Below are 20,578 nucleotides of genomic sequence, written 5' to 3'. Positions count from 1 at the left end.
GTGAAAAGTCAAGTACGGGGCCTTGCAGGAAAGGGCCTGGATCTCTCTCACCCGCCGTGCGGAGGTGATGGCCACAAGAAACACTGTTTTCCACGACAGAAACTTCAACGGGGCCGAGTGCAGAGGCTCGAACGGAGGTCCCATGAGCTTGGTCAGCACCACGTTGAGCTCCCACGCCGGGGCCGGAGCCTTCACCGGCGGGAACGATCTGAACAGTCCCTTCATGAACTCTTTCACCAGACGATGAGACCACGAGGACGTCCGGCCCGTGGTCCTGGTGTATCGGGAGATCGCAGCAAGATGAATCTTGATGGACGCGTGCGCCAGTCCAGCTTTGGCCAGCGTCAGCAGGTACGGCAGTACCTGGGGGGCCGTAATCCGTAGAGGGTTAATCTTCTGTGCGTGGCACCAGACAGAGAACCTCTTCCATTTGTGCCCGTAGCATTTAAGAGTCGAGGACGCCCTGGCCTTTGCAAGAACCTCTCTGCAGTCGGCCGGTATGTCGTATCCTCCAAACTCTAGCGCTGCAGGAGCCAGGCCTGCAAGTTCAGCGATTTCGGGTCGTGGTGGAGGATGGCGTCTCCTTCCCTGGAGAGTAGATCCGCGTCCACCGGCAGCCTGATTGGCGGGGACGCTGATAAGTCCAGAAGGTCCGGGAACCATATCTGCCTCGGCCACGCAGGTGCGACGAGGATCATCCTGCACCGTGACCTCTTGAGCTGGTTGACGAGCCGGATTAGCAGTGGCAAAGGAGGGACCGCGTAGAGGAACAGGCCCTCCCAGGGGAACGAGAAAGCATCGCCCATGCTCCTCGCCTGGGGAAACCTGCTGGCGAACCTCCGGCACTTGGAGTTCGTCGCCGTCGCGAACAGGTCGATCTGGGGTGTGCCCCACCGTCGGAAGAGGCGATCCACTAGATCCTGCCGTAGTTCCCACTCGTGGCACGAGCGCAGCTCCCTGCTGAGTGAGTCGGCGATGGTGTTTTTTATCCCTGAGAGATGAAACGGCACCAGAAACATCCTTTGGGCGACGGCCCAATGCCACAGGTCCTGCGCCTCCTTGGACAGTGCTGGGGACCTGGTTCCGCCCTGTTTCCTGATGTAAAACATGGTGGTGGTGTTGTCGGTGAAGATCCTCACCACCTTGCCCTTGAGGGACGGAAGGAAAGACCTGAGGGCCCAGAACACTGCACGGAGCTCCAGGACATTGATATGGAGGGACTTCTCCGTCGGGAGCCAGAGGCCTCTCGCGTGCAGATTTTCGGTGTGCGCTCCCCACCCTTCCAGGGAGGCATCCGTGGTCACTGTCTCCTGGTGGTCTGGGGTCTGGAAGTCCATGCCCGCCGTCAGATGCGCGCGGGTGCCCCACCACCTGACCGCTCGGCGGAAACTCGTCGAGTGTGATCCTCTCCTCGAAGCCGCCCGTCGTTTGGATCTAGCGCGCGTCCAGGAACTCCTGCAACGGGCGCATCCGGAGCCTGCACATGGGAATGAGGTAGATGCAAGAAGACATCATTCCGAGGAGGGACTTGATGGACCTCACCTTGGCCGCGTCGGAAACCAACATCCGCTGTACCTTGCCCACGATGGACCTGGTCCTTTCCTCCGACGGGGAGGCCAGAAGGGACACTGTGTCGAGCTTCGCTCCCAGAAACAGTGCGTTTTGCGCGGGTACCAGGTGGGACTTGGCGTAATTCACGGAGAATCCCAGGTCCGTGAGAAGTTGGACGGTCCTTGCCGTGTGCTCCACGGCGAGCTCCCTCGTCTTGGCTCGGATGAGCCAGTCGTCCAGGTAGGGGTAGACGTGGATCCCCTCGCGGCGCAGCTGCGCCGCCACCGGTGCAAGGCACTTGGTAAATACCCTGGGTGCCGACCGTAGTCCGAAGGGGAGGACTTTGAACTGGTAGTGACGCCCTTGGACCACAAACCTGAGGAATTTTCGGTGCCCCCTTAGGATGGGAATATGGAAGTAGGCATCCTCCAAATCCAACGACGACAGGAAATCTCCTTCCTACAGCTGACCCAGGACGTGCTGGAGGGTGACCATCCGGAACTTCTGCGCCTTGATGAACTTTTTCAGACGTCACAGGTCTAGGATGGGGCGCCATCCTCCCGTCTTCTTCACGAGGAAGTATCTCGAGTAAACTCCGGAGCCCCGAAGCTTCTTTGGGACGAGTTCGATGGCGCCCTTCCTGAGCAACGCCTTTACCTCCAGGAGAAGCTGAGGGACGTGAAGCTCTTTCCTGGCCACGGGGGGGACGCGCGGGCACCTTCTTTGAAACTCGAGCGCGTGGCCCCAGGCTAAGGCGTCCAGCACCCAACGGTCGGTGGAGATGGACTCCCACACGCTGACGAAGCCCACCAGCCGGCCTCCCACCGGGGTGCTTCGGTGGGGGCCCGACCCCACGGCCGGTTCAATCCTGTTTCGACGAGGCTTTGCCGCCTTGACCTCCTTGGCGACGACGGCGGGGTCCGCCAGACTTGCCTCGTCCTCTGTAGGCCTCCTGAGACGACGAGCGGGCCGCTTGACGGTAGGTGGAGAAACCGCCGCCGGAACCTTTGGAGGCGCCCTTGCCTCCGCTGCTCCGAAAGGGCGTCCGTCGTTGCAGAACCCCAAGGGCCCGGGCCGTCTCAGTGTCCGCTTTAATGGCCTGGAGGGAAACGTCCACTGTTTTCCCAAACAGGTTGTTCCCATCGAACAGCATGTCCAGAACTCTGGTCTGTACGTCTTGACGGAAGTCCGTAGCCTTGAGCAATCCACGCCGCCTAAGGCACACGCCGTTGCCCAACTGGCGAAACCCAGTGTCGGCGATGTCCGTCGCAATAGTGATGGCGTGGTCCGACGCCACCTCACCTTCCTGTAGGATCTCCAGGGCATCCGCCCTCTTGTCGTCCGGTAGGAAGTCCAGCAGGGGACCCAGTCTGTACCATAGCTCCCTGTCGTAGCGGGCCACGATAGCCAAGGCGTTGGCCGCTTTAATCGTCGTTGCTGCCGACGAGATGACCCTGCGTCCCATCGCATCCAATTTCTTTCCCTCGCCGTCCGGTGGGGAAGTCGATGTGGAGGCCGCACCCCCCCCCCGCTTTCTTCCTGGCCGCCGCGGAGACGACGGAGTCCGGGGTAGGCTGCGCCCGGAGGCACAGGGGGGCCGCGTCCGGGACCCGGTACTTCTTCTCGTACCAGTCTCTTCTAGCTGGCGTCGTGGAAGGGTTCTTGAGGAGGGCGAGGCCCTCATCCCAAATGTCATCCAGTAGAGGCACCGCGAGGACCGTCTTCCGCTTGGCCTCGCGCCGTTGATAAAGGAATCCTTCCTTTTTCTTCTCCTCAGGGCAGAGCTGGAAAAGCTCGGATGCCCTGGCGATCATGGAGTGGAACGATCCAATCTCGTCGGGCGGAGAAGCCCTGGTGGGAGGTGACGACGGGAGATCCTCGTCGTATACCTCGTCGTCCGTACCAGTCGCTGCCGTGTCAGTCCCCGTATCATCCCCTCGGGTGGACGGGGAGGAGGGCTGGACGGGTCGCGACGGCTGAAAAGGAGGTGGAGGGTGAATCCTTCTCTTCTTGGGCGGGGGAACACCCAAAGGTCCCGGTTCAGGATCCCCCGACAGGAGAGGTTCCTCCGTCGGCAACGGTAGTCTCGTCCTTATCTCTGAGCATAAGGACTGTATAGCCAACAAAATGGCCGCCAAGTTGTCTTGCGGCGCTGGCAGAGGGGAATCCGACGGGCGATCAGGGGCCCCGTCGTCACCCTCGACGCTGTCGTCGTCACCTGCGTCGGGATCCATCCCGACGGGCCGGTCTTCATCCACGCCAAGGCCGTGGCTTAAGACCTCGATCAGCTCTTCCTCTGAGGCCGAATCTACGACGACGCCCTGCCCCCCCCCCCCTTTTTCTTCCCCGCCGGGGATTCCACGGGGGTCCTATCGATGGGCACAAAAGAGGACTCCCTCCGAGGTGGCAGGGAGACTCTGAACCCCGAGGTCGCCACCACTGGTGTAGCCTGCACAGGCTGAGCCAGGGCCGCCGCGACAGTATCGATAGAGGGCTTGGCCGGATGGATTAAGGCCTTCACCACCTTAGGTGCGCTCACCGCCTTATCCTTGGGGGAGGGGGGGGGGCCACTGCCTCGCTCCCCCTCCGATGGGGCCTTCGAGCTCGACCGGGGCCTCTCCAGGAGCTTCGCCGGGTGCTCGCCCTTCCTCTTACCCGACCCAGAGCGTTGGCTCGTGGCTGAAGGTGCCGGGGAGGGTGCGCCCTGCCTGGCGCCCGTACAGCCCAACCGTTCGGCGCTCCCGGTGCCAGCGGACTCGCGGTGCTTGGCCTTGTGTTGGACCCCCGTCGCCGGGGCGTCCTCAAAGGTCTTAGAAGACCGCTCGGATTTCTTCCTCTTCTTCTCGCCGGACGGGCTCTTCCCTTCCAGCCAGTTGGCGAGGCGTTGGTGGCGGTCCTTCATGGTCCGCTCCGACATATTGCCGCAAAACGCACAGTCCTTCTCCACGTGCGTCTTGTCCTCATGTAAGCAGTAGAGACAAAAGGAGTGTTCGTCCTCCTTAAAGACGTTCTGCAGCTGGCATCCAGGGCAGACCCTGAACAGCTTTCCGGGCGTCGAGCTTCCCTTCTCCTGGGCCATGTCCGGGCCTGAGAAGCTTCTGGAGTCCTCCAAAACGTAGCTCGACGAAATCTTCACCCTTGAGGGGCGCAGACGAATCCGACACGGGTCCCCGTTGATCGGATGGAGAGTCGGTGGAGCTTGAGGCTCTTTTGACCGAAAAAAACGAAGTTTTTGAGAAAAACGTGAAAAAATAGCACTAACGCTCGAGAGCAATAGCACGAGGATCCCAACACATGAACGTGCGGTAAAAATCTGAAGATGGCTGCCAGAGGCGGTGCTTAGGTAGAGGGCAGTCATTGGCTGTGGTCAGTATGACGCAGAGACCAGTGATTGGTTATTACTACGAAAGACAGATCAGAAACGAAACTGATACTGTTTTTTTCTTTACCGAGGATTCCCAGCCTGACGACGGGGAATATTCATGAGCATGTGAATCCATGCCAGACCCCATGCTGGAGAATTAAAGTATATGTGTGTGTTACTATTCCATTGCTCCCTTCTGAAGAAGACTTTATAACTGACTGATAAATTAATAATTGTTTATGCAAGAAACCTTAAGTGTAAGAGCTTATTTGAATACACGTAACTGTGAACCTTTGTGCAACTCCACTACAGCTCACATTTCCCCTCCTGAGATAAGCCTGGCTGCTAAACACACTACTAAAACTGTGTGTACAAGCTTATACCAAAGGTTGGGTTGCCTATACCTGTAGTCTAGAGTTGTTTCTAGTGTTCCCAGGGTTTACTGCATTCAGACTTTGCCTAACAGACCTCTGGACGAAGGAATCCAAGAAGAACTTGGAAGAGACGCCTGCTGCAACTCCTGGATCGTTGGTTTGCCAGTGAAGCCCTGCTGTTTTGCTGAAGCTCCAAATTCGCCTTGACTAGAGAAGCCCTGCAAGGACGACTTCTCTCCTTGGGTTGGTGGGAACAATCAGCCCCAAGTCTAACTAGACTGGAACCCCTCTCTCAGCTTGCTGTACTTCATTCCTGCTTCAGGCACTCCAGAATTGAGTGCATCGCCTTTAAGTCGGACCCAAGCTTCACGAAGATCCTCTGGACTCCCTCGAAGCAGGACTGACCAGGCCTGAGCCACCTCAACAGAGTGCTGGACCCTAGATGCTAGGAAAGTCCATAGTGGTATCCGTGAAACACAGTGTTGCTATTTGCGAGAGCCGCGGAGAGCTGAAACCGCAAAGTGCTGCTGATCTGAAGTTTGCCCATTGCAGTCGATGACCTTCAATTTGTAGTGCATAAGTCCCTAGATGTCCTCCCTCTTGTCCCCATGACTGAGGCCCAGTAACAGGATCTGCAGACCTACACAGGAACAGAAGCCGGCTGCAACCAATTTCTTCCAACCAAAGGTACTATAAAACTAAGAGGACTAACCTCTTTGTTGTGTAGCCTTGCCTGTTCTCCGTTGCGACTTGTCCTGGTTGCTTTTGCAGAGTTGCTAGCAGCATTACCCCTCACGAGCCTAACAGCTTGTGGCTCTACAGTGATTCTTTATTTCTACAAAGACTTCTAAAATACTGTGCAAGACCTTTACTTACCAAGTGCTTCAGTTCACCTAGACTTGTGCTCAATTAACATTAGCTGGCCTGGCTCCCTCAAAAACTTCTTACCTTTGACTTTGTGTTTTACGTTTCCTCGAGGAAAGGTTTAATTTACTTTGCGTTGGCGGGTTAAAAAGTACTTACCTGCTTCAGAATATTTGTTTAATGATTGTTTTATTCCCAAACTCTTTTCTTTGACACCAACTCAGTATTGCTCTAAATGTACCAGTGATAGTAATGCCCATGGTGTCAGTTATTTAAAGTCACCTCAGGGTGTAGCACCATTTGTGTGCCATCCCAAATGGGTACTTGCTGATTTAGAGAAACTAAGTGTGTATTTTGAATTGCAATTGTGTGTTGCTTATTTATTGCACCCTTCAGAAAAAGACTTATTGAACTGACTTAAATAAATGAGTAATTGTTTAATCAAGAAACCTTGAGTGTGTAAGTTTATTTGAATACTTGTCACTGTGAATCTCTGTGTAACTCCCCTACTGCTCACATTGACCCCTCTTGAGATAAGCCTGGCTGCTCAGCCACACTACCAACCTGTGTAGTACACACTTACACCAATGGTTGGGTTCCTATTGCCAGGAGATCAAGGTTTCTGTAGTCTCCCAAAGGACACTGCACACAATCTTGCCTAACACCACAGCACTTTTTCACCACTGTTAGAGCAAGATTCTAATAGCTCAGAGCTAAGGTCTCAGAGTTTGGTTTTCAACGTGGTTAACGTTTACAGTTGTGAGTCTGCTTTTAAATCGAGTGTCTCTCATTACAATGTCAATATCCTTAAAGCGAGATGTTCCTTACTCTCTACGTAGTTGGCGGTTTTCAACAGGACGCATATACTAAAGAGAATCTATAGCCTCTGCAGAGCTTGTTAAGCGAGTCCTCCCCCTTCAGCTGTTGCGACTAATCGGCTGACGGCCACAAGCAATAAGCTAACTGCTTGAGACTAATTGCTGGGCTCAGATTGCAGACACACGAATACTGGGCATATATAAAGCACAACTAACCTAAGGCTTAACATGAAGTCGTGTTGGTCTGAACGAAACAAGCTAACAATTGACAGCGTGCTTAATACTTTAATGCTGGTGTTAAACACGACACAAGGCACTCGTGATCGAATCCAACAACCCAATGGTAAAGACCTTCATACGCTCACCATAGTTTGCTGTCAATAGTACGTGCACTACACCAGGCACGTTCGCTGCCAGCTCCACGCGATCAACACTTTCCAAACGCATGTCCACAAATGTGCACACGCGCCCATGGTTATGAGGCGCTGCTGGGAAGGGGGGCAGAGCCACCAATCAAATGCCCAAAAGAACGAGAATAAGAGTATTTTAACACTAAATGCGGTTCTTTGACTCAAGCTAGGAGAGGTCTATACATGTCTTTGGATTATATAAATACCAATGGGCTTTTCTTACACAGTACTCAAATTTCAGTGGTCTCCAGCTAGTCCCATGAGTCGCATTCCAGTGATGTTTCAACGTCCCAACCAACGGGTCTGGTACTGGGAGGCTCTCTTTGACCACCACTACCGAGATGCCTGCTGTTGCCGTGTTAGGCAAGATTGTGTGCAGTGTCCTTTGGGAGACTACAGCAACCTTGATCTCCTGGCAATAGGAACCCAACCATTGGTGTAAGTGTGTACTACACAGGTTGGTAGTGTGGCTGAGCAGCCAGGCTTATCTCAAGAGGGGTCAATGTGAGCAGTAGGGGAGTTACACAGAGATTCACAGTGACAAGTATTCAAATAAACTTACACACTCAAGGGTGACTGTAGCTTTTCCCCCCCATCTGATTGAGTATCTACAAGAGTCCTGCATCGGTGCCTGCTGCATTTCTCCACTGGAAAATGTTGCACTCCGCTCCTGGAACCGATCAGAACTTTGCTTGCACCCCACAGCTCCTGGGCATCTTCGACTGGAACCAATGGTAGGAAAACCTACCCCCATCGACTCTCATATGGGGGAGGGGCAGGAAGGAAAAAAAAAATAATTGCCAGAGTACTGGTGTTGAGTAGCGGCCATACTTACCTGTGCCCCCATTTCCCCCTTTTTAAAGTTTGTGAAGAACTTTAATTTGTTTTATATTATGTTGCCTTTGCCAACATTTGTTGCAAAAGCCCCCCAAAAGATAGAAAAGAACTTTACTCAGCAGTAGACTCCTTTGAAAGTTTTGACTGATTAATATCCACTGGAATGTTGCCGTAACTTTTTCCCAGCTTACAAAAGTACTATTGAACTTTTGGGCACAAGGATCTGTTCCACTTAGGGTTGGACTTTAGAAAAGTTAGGGTTCCTATTCCTGTGGACTTTTGGAGCATGTTAGGACAGTTTTACTTAAGCCCATAAAACCATTCAACTGAGCCAGCACAAGACTCCACTCTTAGTATAAGGCTGTACCACCTGAGTTCAGGGTTGCGTAGACAGAGCAGTCAGGCATATCTTAGGAGGGAGAGAGGGCTGTAGAATCAGTCCAAAGAAATGGTATTATACATAAGGTACAAAGAAACACTGACACTATGCATTGTAAAAATAAAGGGTTTATTTTACATACAAGCAAACCAAGAGATTCTTGGGCAAATACTATCATAGATCATATAAACATATTATAAAAACATAACGCACTGCTTTCAAATTCACAGACCAAAACATAGACCTTGTTTAGAAATCCAACAATATTTCTAGGTAAATCAGAACTTTGTATACACATTCAGTAAAGGGCACAACAATTCTTGGGGAATAAAACCAGAAGTTACTTTCAGATTACTTTACAGTAATACAAGGATAGTAGACCTGGTCAGTTATGAAGTGACACTCGGCAATAAATCACATAGCCAACCAACTTGCAAATATACTTTTCTGAATAGTGGAACACAGATTCAAGGAACAGTATATACCTCCACTACTTATGTAATAACACAGTTATACTAGGTGAGAGACCTTTTTGGTGTAATATACAATTACAGTTGCTTTTCGGCTCAGTGGACCATAGTCTAAGGTGAGCAATAACTATTCACACTAATTTTTGATGCTCCAGGCAACCCAAGGTCAGCTACACCTAAAGGAACACTTTTCAGGAATGGCACACAGCTATTCTGGGCAGGTAGGACCTAATGTTGTAATATTCTGTTACAGTTGCTTTTTAAGATCAGTGGAACACACATTGAGATAAGCAATAACTAACTTGTTTTAGGATAGCAAAAGGCTAACACAAGGTAAGTAAAACCTATATACTTTTTAAAGGAACCATCACCAAATTAAGAGGTAAGAATATCCTAAGGCAGACATTCTGAATAGGCTAACAGCAAATCAGGGGAAGCAAGACCCAATTGGGGACACTCATACATTTATCCCAACCGGAATAGTAAAGTAAAACCAACAGCATTCATTTTGAGAAACAGGCCCAACCAATTCACAGGTGAGTAACTTAACCATATATATACACTTTTCAGAATAGTGCAACAAATTCAAGTTAAGTAAGAACATTTGTAACTGTTCACTCTGTTACCAACCAACGCCTTTTACAAGTAACTTTAGCACACTTTTTATTCTTTTCAAGGAAGAACCCTTTTCTTATCCAGTCTTTCCCTTATTTTATAGCATGAGTTTACTGAGAGGCAGTAGAGGGATCCTAGTGTTCTAGGTGCCAGCTGTAGGCAGAGAGGCGATAGGGTTCAGTTGCAGGCAAAGTCAGAGTTCCAGAGGAAGACTGTTCAAACAAGTATTTCACTTTAAAGTTAGTTGAGGGTCCAGGGACTTCAGAGAAGACACCCAAGGAGGATTCCGCAGGGGCCTGGGTGAACTGAATGAGTGGCCTCCCAATTACAGAAAACACCCCAAAGCTATACAGAAATCACAAAGGCTTAAAGTGGGTAAAATACCCCAGCCAACAGTACCTCAGCACAGAAGAAGAGTTGCAGCAGGAAGACTTCAGTATCTGCAGCCAAAAACAGCCGATGGATTACTTTATCAAGAAGACACAAGGCAGGACTTTGGAAGGACTTTTGCAGAAGGGATCACAGGAGAAGGCTCTGGGCACGTTTTTCCTCGTGGCTGGATGTGGCTCTGTGGATTTAGCGCATTTTCAGGAGCACAGAAGACAGAATATCGCTGGTCGGATTCTCATTGTTTGCAAGATCCAGCACTCTGGTGAGGGGACTTTACAGGTTTGATTTGTGCCTCTGGAGAACCAGCAGGACGCCCACGAATTTCAGCGAGATTTGTAATTTGGTAGACTGTGCACCGCACAATGGCTCAAGGTCCCATGGTATTGGAGTATTGCAGCCATGCAAGGTCACAGCATGAACTGGAATGGCTCAAAATGCAGGTTTCCCTGGGACTAGTGGATCTCACCAGCCTTGGGGTAGGAATCGTTTACGGGACTCACAGGTCGATTGGAAGGGATACAAGAAGGCTCCAGTTACACAGCAGGCTCTCCAGTCACTGGAAATCCGGTCGACTACCTCTTCAGCTTCCAGGATCAGACTTATGCAGGAACCCAGCCAATCAAACAGCCATGCAACATTCAAACTTGCAGGGCTGGCAGTCCTTTCATGATAGCCAGCCTTCCAGTTTTAACTGGATTCTCGCAGTCAAACTCGAAGACAAAGGGCTGCAGAGTTTTGGATCCCCCCCCACTGTCACAGACACTTTGGACGGGCTTGACCAAGGTCTACCAGTGAAGATAAGGATAACAAAGGAATTTCCCACCCTAGTTGTCAGAAGAAGTAACACGAAAGGACAAGAAATGGTAAAATGGGGAAAAAAGAAGACTGGGGCCATTTTGGTAAAATGAGCACCCAGGAAACAGCGCTCAGTAAAAGTGCACTGAATTGATAAAAAGATTCACTGCCACCAGCCAAGTTTTTCCTTGTAACACAAATGTTACATTTAAAAAAAAGTGTGTGTGTGTGTTTTTTTCACCTAATAAAATGTTCTACCATTAGGAACAGTAGTTACCACAAGGTTAGCCAGAGAAAGTTAAAAGGGGAGCCACTGGGGCAACCCAGCAACAATTGGCACGTATTGCCAAAAGTTGTCAGAGGACAACGTTTAAAAGACACTATGGCGAGTCTTAGAAATAAATCTCACCTAACAGAGCTGTTAACTACTTAACCTTCACATTCAGGTATTGGAGGGTAAACTGTAGACTTTGCTCTAACTGCAACTTTATGTGTTTTATATTGGTGTTGTGTGATAACATTACCTGCTCTATTCATTTTCATAGTTTGTTTTTGTGCATATAATAAATATGGTATTTTTATAGGAACTGTACAATTCTAATCATTATTTAATTCTGTGAACTCATTATGGGCCCTTGAACCCACTCACCTCTATCGTGAGACACAGCCTTGGCCACTCTCCATGCTGCCTTGATTGGTTTGGCTAAACACCCAGAGGTTTCCGGTGTACACTATAACTAGACAACTGCATACCAGTCTCACCCTTGTTAGGGATCACAGCTGGTGCTAGTGTTTGCAACACATTGCCCAATGCTCCATCAACAAGGCTGTCAGACTACACAACACGGATGAGCCCTAATAAGGGTGAAAACGGAAACACATTTTGCCAAACCTTTCATATGACCTTTGGGTCATCTTCGACTCCACTTTCTCCTTCTCTGCTCACATCTCTGACATATCAAAAAAGTCTAACTATCAGCTACACCTCCTCAGAGGTACTCTACCGTTCCTCACTTTCCTCCAGCGGCTCACTGTCTCTAGAGCCCTGGTTCTCTCTAGACTGGACTATTGCAACAGCCTCTTCCTCAACCTCCCTTTTTCGACCCTGCAGCCTCTACAAGTCATCCAGAACAGAACCGCGAGACTTATCCTTGGCCTCAAGCCCAGGGACCACATGTCTCCGGTGCCAAAATCCCTTCAGTGGCTCCCCGTGGCTGCAAGGATCAATGTCAAGACCCTCTGCATTGCCCACAAGGCTTTCTGGAGCTTGGGACCTACCCACTTGCAACGCTGCCTACCTAAATACTGTACCTCACGAGCCCTCTGCTCAACTATATCCAACCTTCTACGAGTGAGCCGGTTCTCCAAGAGATTTGGTGGGAGATCCATATCAGCAGGTGCCTCATTCTAGAATAGCCTCCCTGCTACCCTCCATCTTGAGCCTGACCTTAAGTTCCGAAACTCCTCAAGTCCTTCCTCTTCGCCGCTTCCTTCACTCTCCCGCTACCGTGCTAAACCCTAGCACTCTGCATCTCTCCCTCCTCTTCCTTCCACCTTGATAACTGGCTGCCTGGTGTACCTCAGTCTCACAGATCCCGGGCACCCTGCCAGTCCTCTCTCGTACTTGCCTCTGGGCCCTACCCCCACCCACCTTCAAGGCAGTTAGAAATAACCAGAGAGAGTGGCTCTCTGCACTTACCCCAGTCTCCACCAACAGGGTGCACTTGGACCGCCCCCTCCCTGTTACCCTCTATGCACTTGCAAATTCCAAATGCACATGCCTGAAGATAGTCTGTCTGTCCGCCCCGGTCTTCAGTTATTTGCACTTGTAAAACTGTAGAATCGATGTCAGGCCTATTTGCTGTGTCTCAACCTGTAAAAATGTATTGCGCACTTACTCTGCCTGTGCATCGTCTCAGAAATTCAAGGGCTCTGTGCGACTGCTTTTCCCCTTATTCCCACCCTCCTTCAGTGCTTTTAAACACTGTCCTCTGTGTGTAGGTGCTATATAAATAATCAATAACATAACATAACATAGGAGACCTATCACCACTGATCTTGAAGTATAGACAAGACCGCTTCCTAGCAGTTCTTCTGGCTGAGAATGAAGATAAAAACATCCTGGAGTTGAGTGCCTAGGGACTGAGGTCTCTAAAGCAAATGTTTCCAAGTCTAAACTGGCAATGCAGTGGAGAACCTCAAAGACATACATGTCACCGGCGAGCTCCTAATGCCGGGCAGGCAGGACAACTCATATTGGGGGGGGCTCAGAAGTACCTGGGGGAAATAAAGAGTCATCTCTATGCCTTTCAGAAGGGGGTTAAGATCGTGAAGCCTCCATCAGGGATGCCTATCCTTGATTTGGGTAGCTTGGCTTCCCTTTCACCGAGTTGTCAAAATCGTGTTGTGACAGACTTGGCACTCCTCTAAGCAGTGGTAATCCAGGAAACATGAAATTATAGTGTGCTCATTCAGCTTTACCTTCTTAAAATCACCCTTTGGACACCAATTTAGTGCACTTTTCAGCTAATGGAGAAGGCCAGAAAAAATATATTTATCTAAATAAAGAGAATAAAAAGTAAAAAAAACATTTTTTGTACAAATGGTAGCTAAAAGATCTTAATTTTGAAAAAATTGAGTTTAGCTGCAAGAAAAGACCACTGTTCGGTCAAAGTCATCAAATCAGTTTCCCATCTTAGATGGAAATCTAATGGTTGCAAGATCCATGTATAGTATTGCTGATTATTAATGAAATCTCTGAAAAAAAAATAAAAGCAGGTTATGAAAATGTCTTACCAAATGCAGAAAAATCCATGTCTTCCAAATTGTCAAGAATATTCTCAATAGAAGCTGTAAACCTTTTGAAAGTAGACGAATCCATCATTTCTGTCAAAAAACATAATTGCAACATTTTAATTTTTTTGAAATGTTTGAGCATCAGGTGAGGATCCATGTAATCAATGCAACAGAACCTTTTAACACAAAAAAAGCTAAGTGAAGTGTACCAATTACCCTTCTAAAAATACTTTGCTAGAGAAATGATATTGGCCAGATTTTATAAAATGACATGCATTTCAACATCTGCCAGGAAATAAAACTGCCAAAATAAACTGAGAGATTAAAAAGATGCTGTATCTTAACTCTGAAGTATTCTGAAAAACTATACCACAATTACTATTTTTGCATATTTCATAAACCTTTCCATACGAGTTGGGCAATATCTTATAAACACACGAGTATCAGAAATAAAAATCTGAAAAATAAAAATACTTTCATTCCAAAATAGGAAAATAAATTCAAGAACGAACTTTGCTTGGGGAATGAACACCACCATAGCATGGTTTACTGTTCCACAATTTAAAAATCAAAAATCTTCAATTGTTACTTTATTTCACTACCGCAAGTCGTCAATGTTGTAGAAAATGATTGTACCTTAAAAAATGACATGCATGACTCACAGTAATCGTATTTCTGATGGTTGTATCTGCTTAGATTCACTTGCTGTGCATATAGTCTGACATCTAGTGGCAATCGCAGACTATTGCATCTTTTTTACGAAGATCAAAAAGGGACCTCAACATGGGTGTGACTAACACTATCCCTAACGTGACAAGAAGTGTACCCAAAATCATTCACGGGTCGGGGTCCAACCGGTTGTTTTTCTTCTGCCATGAGGGAGGCTTGCAGAATGCTCGAGTGAGTACAGAAGGGGGAAGGTGTAAGATGCTGGTGTTACTTCTACTCCAAGAAGGGAATAGAATGAGAATCTAAGCAGTTACAACCATCGGAAATACAATTATGTATGTCTTCTGATACTTGTGAATCTGCTTAGAATCACATGCTGTGCATAGACTAGTAAGCAGTACAGGGAGATGGTGGTGGGATGTGTGAAGGAACAGAAGCAAAGAGATGTCTTAGCACTGCTTGTCCCACCTGAAAATCAGCCTTAGAGTGTGAACAGAACTCCAGGTTGCTGCTTTGCAAATGGGATCTACAGGAACATTTGCAATGACTGTTATGGTGCCCCGAGTAGAGTGAGCTCAAGGCGTAAAGGGTAGATCTCTCTTGGCAAGAGAGAAACGCAGTGTGATGCAAATTACAATTCATTTGGAAATAGCTGATTTAGAGACAGGGTCGCCTTCTCTACCTGCTGCCACAGAGACAAAGAACTTGTTTGTCTTTCTCAGTGGTAGTACATTACTTCCCTCCTCAAATCCAGTGTGTGAAGGCTTTTTTTCTGCCACGTTAGTGGAGCTTTCGAAAGAGTGGGAAGTTCAATTAACGAATTCACATGTAACTTTGGAATTAATTTAGGCGCAAAGCGTGGGTGTGTGCACAAAACCACCTTGTCTTTGTGAATAGTCACAAAGGGATCTTGAACTGAAAGGGCCTGCAGTTTACTAAACCCCCGTATTGAGGGAATGGCCACTAGGAAGGTAGTCTTATAGGTGAGGGCCTTAAGGCTAGCCTTGTGCATACGCTCAAAAGGAAGCCCCATTAATGTGGCACGGACAACATTCAAGTCCCATGCAGGAGTTGGGTTGGAAATAGGGGGCCGGAGGGGGACAAAATCTCTTCACCCCTTCCATGAAAGCATTAATGGCAGGAATTTTTCCCCATGAAACTTTGCTCTGGGATGTGGTATACAGAGAGGGAGTGGACAGCTGGACCTTTAGGGAATTGAAAACAAGTCCAGAGTCTAATAGGTGTGTTAGATAAAGGACAATATCTTTAGGGAGCGGTCACGGGATTGACATTCTTAGTATTGCACCAGATAAAGAGCTTCCACTTGTTGGAGTAGCAATGTCTGCTGTTGAGCATGTGTGCTTCCCTCAGTATGTCCATGCATCTCTGTGGGAGTTAAAGGTGCCCAAACTCTAAGATTTCAGGAGCCAAGCTGCTAAATTGAGTGTTTGGGGGTACGGATGCTCTGTCTCTCCCTGGTCTTGAGACAGCATGTTGTACAGGCATGGCAGCTTCCTTGGAGGCAAGACTGACTTTCCATTAGATGGGAGAACCAAGGCTGTCAGGTCCACATTGGTGCCACCAGGATCATTGTGACATATTCCTAGTGCCTCTTGTGCACTATCCAGTTGAGAAGGGGAATCAGGGAGGGGGGGTGTTGGAGGGAGGTAAGAGTAGGCAAATCTCCCGGACCATATTATCCAGACACTATTCCCTTTGGAGCGTTTGTGGGTACCAGAAGGCATAATCTGGGCACTGAGCATTCTCCAAAGTTGCAAACAAGTCAATCTCTGAGAAACCCCATTCTGTAAAGACATTGAATAGAATGTGTTCTTGTTAACACTCTTGCTCTACGGGTAGGATGAAGTCTCTGCAGAGCAGGTATATCAGATGATTGAGTTTCCCTGGAACTGAGAGGAGGAACAGGTCAATTTTGAGTGCCCACTTCCAGATTTCCTGGGACAGTCTGGATAGCCCTAGAGAGTGAGTGTCCCCATGTTTGTTCAATTAGTACATGGCCATGGTACTGTCTGTAAGGAGCAGAACTGTCTTCCCCTGAAGGTGTGCTTAGAATGATTTCAGGGCCTTTGTTGGTGAGAATTCTAATTTCTGTGCAAATTCATTTCAACCTTCGAGACGCCCAGTTCTTTTGCTGGACTTTAGGACTTTTTAATTTTAACCCTGGAGTAAGTGAGACCTTTTTCTCGCTCATTTGTTTTGACCAGATTTGGATTTTGTATTTCCTGTTTTTGGAGTCTGAAACTCCATGGGCATCTACTTTTTGTATGGTGATGCACAACACCTTCAGTTAGCGTCAAAGAGAAATCCTTTAGATTTCTCATAAGGTTTAAATTGTGAACTACTGTTCCCAAGAATAAGTAAAGTGAAATGGACTTTACTTACCTTTTCTCCTTTTAGGTCCAGCACACACCATTTTATGTAGAGTGCAGGGCGGTTACATAGTAGCCCCTTATCCTACATTCTCATGTAACATTTTGTATGTTACCCTCACTACAATAAATGGCTGGCAGTGGTTTAATGTCCCTATCATTTTGCTTTTCTACCGCAGGCTGAATCCTCAGCTGCAGTATAGCACCCATGGGTGACCATTGTGTCAAAATAGCCCGTCTTCTTTTTTCAGCATTTTCTGATTCTGAGGTCTTTCGTGGATTTTACTCTGCGCTCCAAGCGAGGTTTGAGTCATTTGTTTTGCCTTTGGCAGGCTTCAGTCCTAAAACCCGCCTCTTGCTCCAGTGTCTGGAAAGGCAGGATGTGAGGGAGGATCCCGAAACGCCCCGGTCCTTTGTCTCTAGGAGTGCATTAATGCAAACAGTCCTGATTGGCTGGCTGGCTTTTCAGGACAGCCACCCTGCTGTTTGACAGCCTAGACACTGCATGAATGGGAGAAACCCGCTTAAAAGGCAAGGGTTTTGGGACGACAGTCAGAGGCGACCACTGGGAGAAACACCAGATGAGAAATCGTGAGCGGAGCTTGCTGCATCCTCCTGGACCTTTGAATTGCCCGGTGAAGCCCTGAAGCTGTGCTGAAACTCCTTTTTCTGATCGCCAAGCAAAGTTTCTGAAGGGACGACTCCTTCCCTTGGCTTAGTGGGACCAACTAACCAAGAGACCAACTCCACTGGACCATTTTCCCAGATTAGCTATACGTCTTCGCTGCTGCAAGAACCGAGTGCCAGGGGTCGAGAAATCTTAGTCGAGTGCAACATCTGCAATCCGACCAGAAACTCCCGTAGTCTCCTAGAGACCCTCCAGAAACAGGACGACCAGAGTTCAAGTCCCCTCACCAGAGTGCAGGACATAAGGAGTGAAGGAAGCCCAACCGGTATCTGAGATCCATGGTGGTGCTGTTTACCGTGCACTGAAACCCCAAAGTGCCCCTGATCCGAAAAGAGCCCATAGCTGCCGAAGACCTCCAACTTGCTTACGCAGCATTCCTCCAGACGTCCTCCCCCTTGTCCCCAAAACCGAGGCTCAGGAACCCAGGATCTGCATCACTGCAACAGGAAAGAATCCAGCTGGCCCACTCTTCTTCAAACCAGAGGTACTGTTTAGACTTGGGGTGCTTACCTCAGTGTCGTTTAGCTGTGCTCTTCTCAGTTGAAACTTGCATTGGCTACTTTTGTTAGAGTTGATTCCAACTCTGATTCAAACATATTTAACAGCGTGTGACCCTACAAGTGATTTCTACAAAACTAACTTTGTGCAAGACTTACATTATAAGAAGTGCCTCAACTATATAGACTGCGCTCCAATTGACTTTCGCTGTCCTGGCTCCTTGCAAACTCTAGTCCATTGACTTTTATATTTCTGGTTGTAACTTGTTCTAGACTTATTGCTGGGAAAGTCTAGTTTCCCTTGACCAACACTGCAGTGATTGAACAAGGACTGGCGAGACAACCACTAGATCGTCCCACTGGCCGCTGACCTGTCACCATTGGCTTCAGAGCCACTCCTGCATGGGGCGCATGCACAAACGACCGTGAAGAACTAGGACTACGCAGTAAGCCATCATCCCCAGAAGTCGCATGGCCTTGCAAAACGGTTACACAGTGACTGGCTACATAGTGAGGGATCTGGAACAGTATGTTATAAACCCTCTCATTGGAGGGGCAGCTGAGCCAGTCTTCTGTCCGAATCAGGGGCTCCAGAAACTGTTCGACTTGGATGGGAACCAGACTTTATTTCATCTCGTTGATGGTGTATCCCAGGCTGAATAGGAGATCTACTGTTGCCTGGGCATTCGGCTAGGCACGTTCCCTACAAGTCCCCTGTTATGAGCCAGTCGTCAAGGTCAGGATACAGAGGGATGTGGAGTGCTTCCCACAGGATGTGGAGATGGTCTGATGACAGGTGTCTGCTTCTGGGTGGATGCTAGCGGGTGGCTAGAGGAACTCTATGCAGTGCCCGTAGGCGACAGTCTTGAGTACCCACTGATCTGATGTGAGCCAATCCCATGCGTGGGCAAATGATGTTACACGTTGCAAGTGTGGGAGGGGACCCGTACCGTCGAGTCACTTGGAGGCAGAGGTCGGGAAACCTCTGGAAGCAGAGTTTCTGCCCCTGCCCTTTACCGGATGAAAACCTCTGTTGGGATTGGAAGTTATCAGAGGAGCCCTGTCCTGGAGGCCCAGTTGGATCCTCCGGAGCCATACTGTGCATGGGGAAAGCAGTAGAAGGACTGCCCCGAAACGACGGGCGGGTGTTGGAGTTGCCCTGCTGGACGCAGGGTTTAGTCGAATTCTGACTAAGCGACTTCAGGATCTCATGTTCCTTCTTAGCCGTCTCCAGAGCATCCTCAACCACTTTGCCAAAGAGGTTGGCTTCCTACACGGTTTTTATCAAAGAATCCAGAGTCTCTGGTTTGAACCCCGAAATCTTCAACCAGGCATGGTTTTGAGCAGAGTTCCCTGGGCAATGGCACGCCGGCAGTTTCGGCAGAGTCCAAGGTGTTCTTGAGGATATTCTGGGTGACTTGTCGGCCCTCTGCGACCACCGCCAGAAGGCGGTGCAAGTAGGTTCAGGGACATCCTGAAGGCCGTCCTGGGCAAGGCCCCATTGAACGTCACTATAGCTCACAAGGAGCGTGGTGTTGGCAATTCTTATGGAATACGCCACAGAGGTGTTAACAGGGTTCCCATGGGCGTACAACTTTTTGCAGTCCTTGTCAGGAGAGGATTGTGACTAGGACAGCGGCACCCCTGACCCCTATAGGAGTAGTGATGTCCAGAGGGTCCGGGAAGGTGTGGCCTCTGATGTAGAGCGGGTCTGAGGGAGCCAGGCATAACATTTTCTCCAAACCTCACGTGCGAGTGATGGTGTGAGTAATGAAGGGGCCAGATGCTTCTTGATGGAGTTTAACAAAGGAATGGCTGGGCTGACCCGGGTCTTAACACATTAAATTAAGAATATCTTCCACAAAGTCTGAATCAGGGGAGTCTGTGTGTGTGTGTGGTAATCTTGAAGTGATCAGCAGCTTTCTTCAGAAGGTTGTTGAACCTCACCTGATCATCTATAGGCTACAAGTCTCTAGGCTGGTAGGTGCCTCCAGAAAGATGTCAGTGTCATGTGGTGGGGTGTGCCACGTGCCCAAGTCATCCACAGGGTTCCAAGTCTGGGTCCTGGTGGGTATGATCCTGGCTGCCCTGGCCATGTTCTAGGGCATAGGAAACATCCTTGCTAGGATCATCTGGGTCATCCCCAAATATATTGACTTGTGGGTCCTTATGGGATTCCTCCAAGGAGGAGAATTGGTCACCGGGAGAGTGGAGCCTTTGGGACTTAGGAGGGATGGGGCACGGGTCCATATCCCTATGCATCTTCAAAATGACCTCGAATTGGCCTGAGAAACCAATACATGATGTTTATATAGGACTCAAATTTGTCCCTGGTCCATTCAGAAAATTCTGAAGGATCTGGAAGGGGGGAAAATGCCTGGTAGGAGGAGCCGAGTCAGGATGTAGGGCCCTAAAAAGGGGGCAAGGCGATCTGAGAATAGCCCTCAGGTGAAGGAGCCATCCTATGGTCCAAAATTGGCAAATTAGCCATAGAAAGCCGAGGCTTCAGAAGTGATTTTGCCGGTTGAACCCGTTTCAGTGCGTCTTTCAGCACTACTGTGTCTTTCAGCGCTACTGCATCAGAAGTTGAAGATTTAGAGGGAGAGTCCACTACAGAAGAACATTTAAGACCATGCATAGGCTGCGGCAACTGTTGGGCACAGGGCGCCAA

The 20,578-nt window shown here is 49.0% G+C and overlaps 1 protein-coding gene across 6 annotated transcripts in view; it reads right to left on the bottom strand.

The window, feature by feature from the left end:
- Nucleotides 1-20,578, bottom strand: part of NIPBL (NIPBL cohesin loading factor) — a 2,053,700-nt gene that overhangs the window by 1,264,110 nt on the left and 769,012 nt on the right. For all 6 annotated transcript variants that reach the window (XM_069627143.1, XM_069627142.1, XM_069627145.1 and 3 more), the window contains one exon: nt 13,664-13,753. In XM_069627143.1, coding sequence (XP_069483244.1) covers nt 13,664-13,753 — 90 coding nt within the window. The remainder of the gene's footprint in view (nt 1-13,663; nt 13,754-20,578) is intronic.

Source organism: Ambystoma mexicanum, chromosome 6p (genome assembly GCF_040938575.1).
Source record: "Ambystoma mexicanum isolate Mex_15411 chromosome 6p, UKY_AmexF1_1, whole genome shotgun sequence".
NCBI lineage: Eukaryota > Metazoa > Chordata > Amphibia > Caudata > Ambystomatidae > Ambystoma > Ambystoma mexicanum.
Note: the sequence above shows the minus strand (reverse complement) of the source record. Positions and strands in the feature narration are given on the sequence as shown.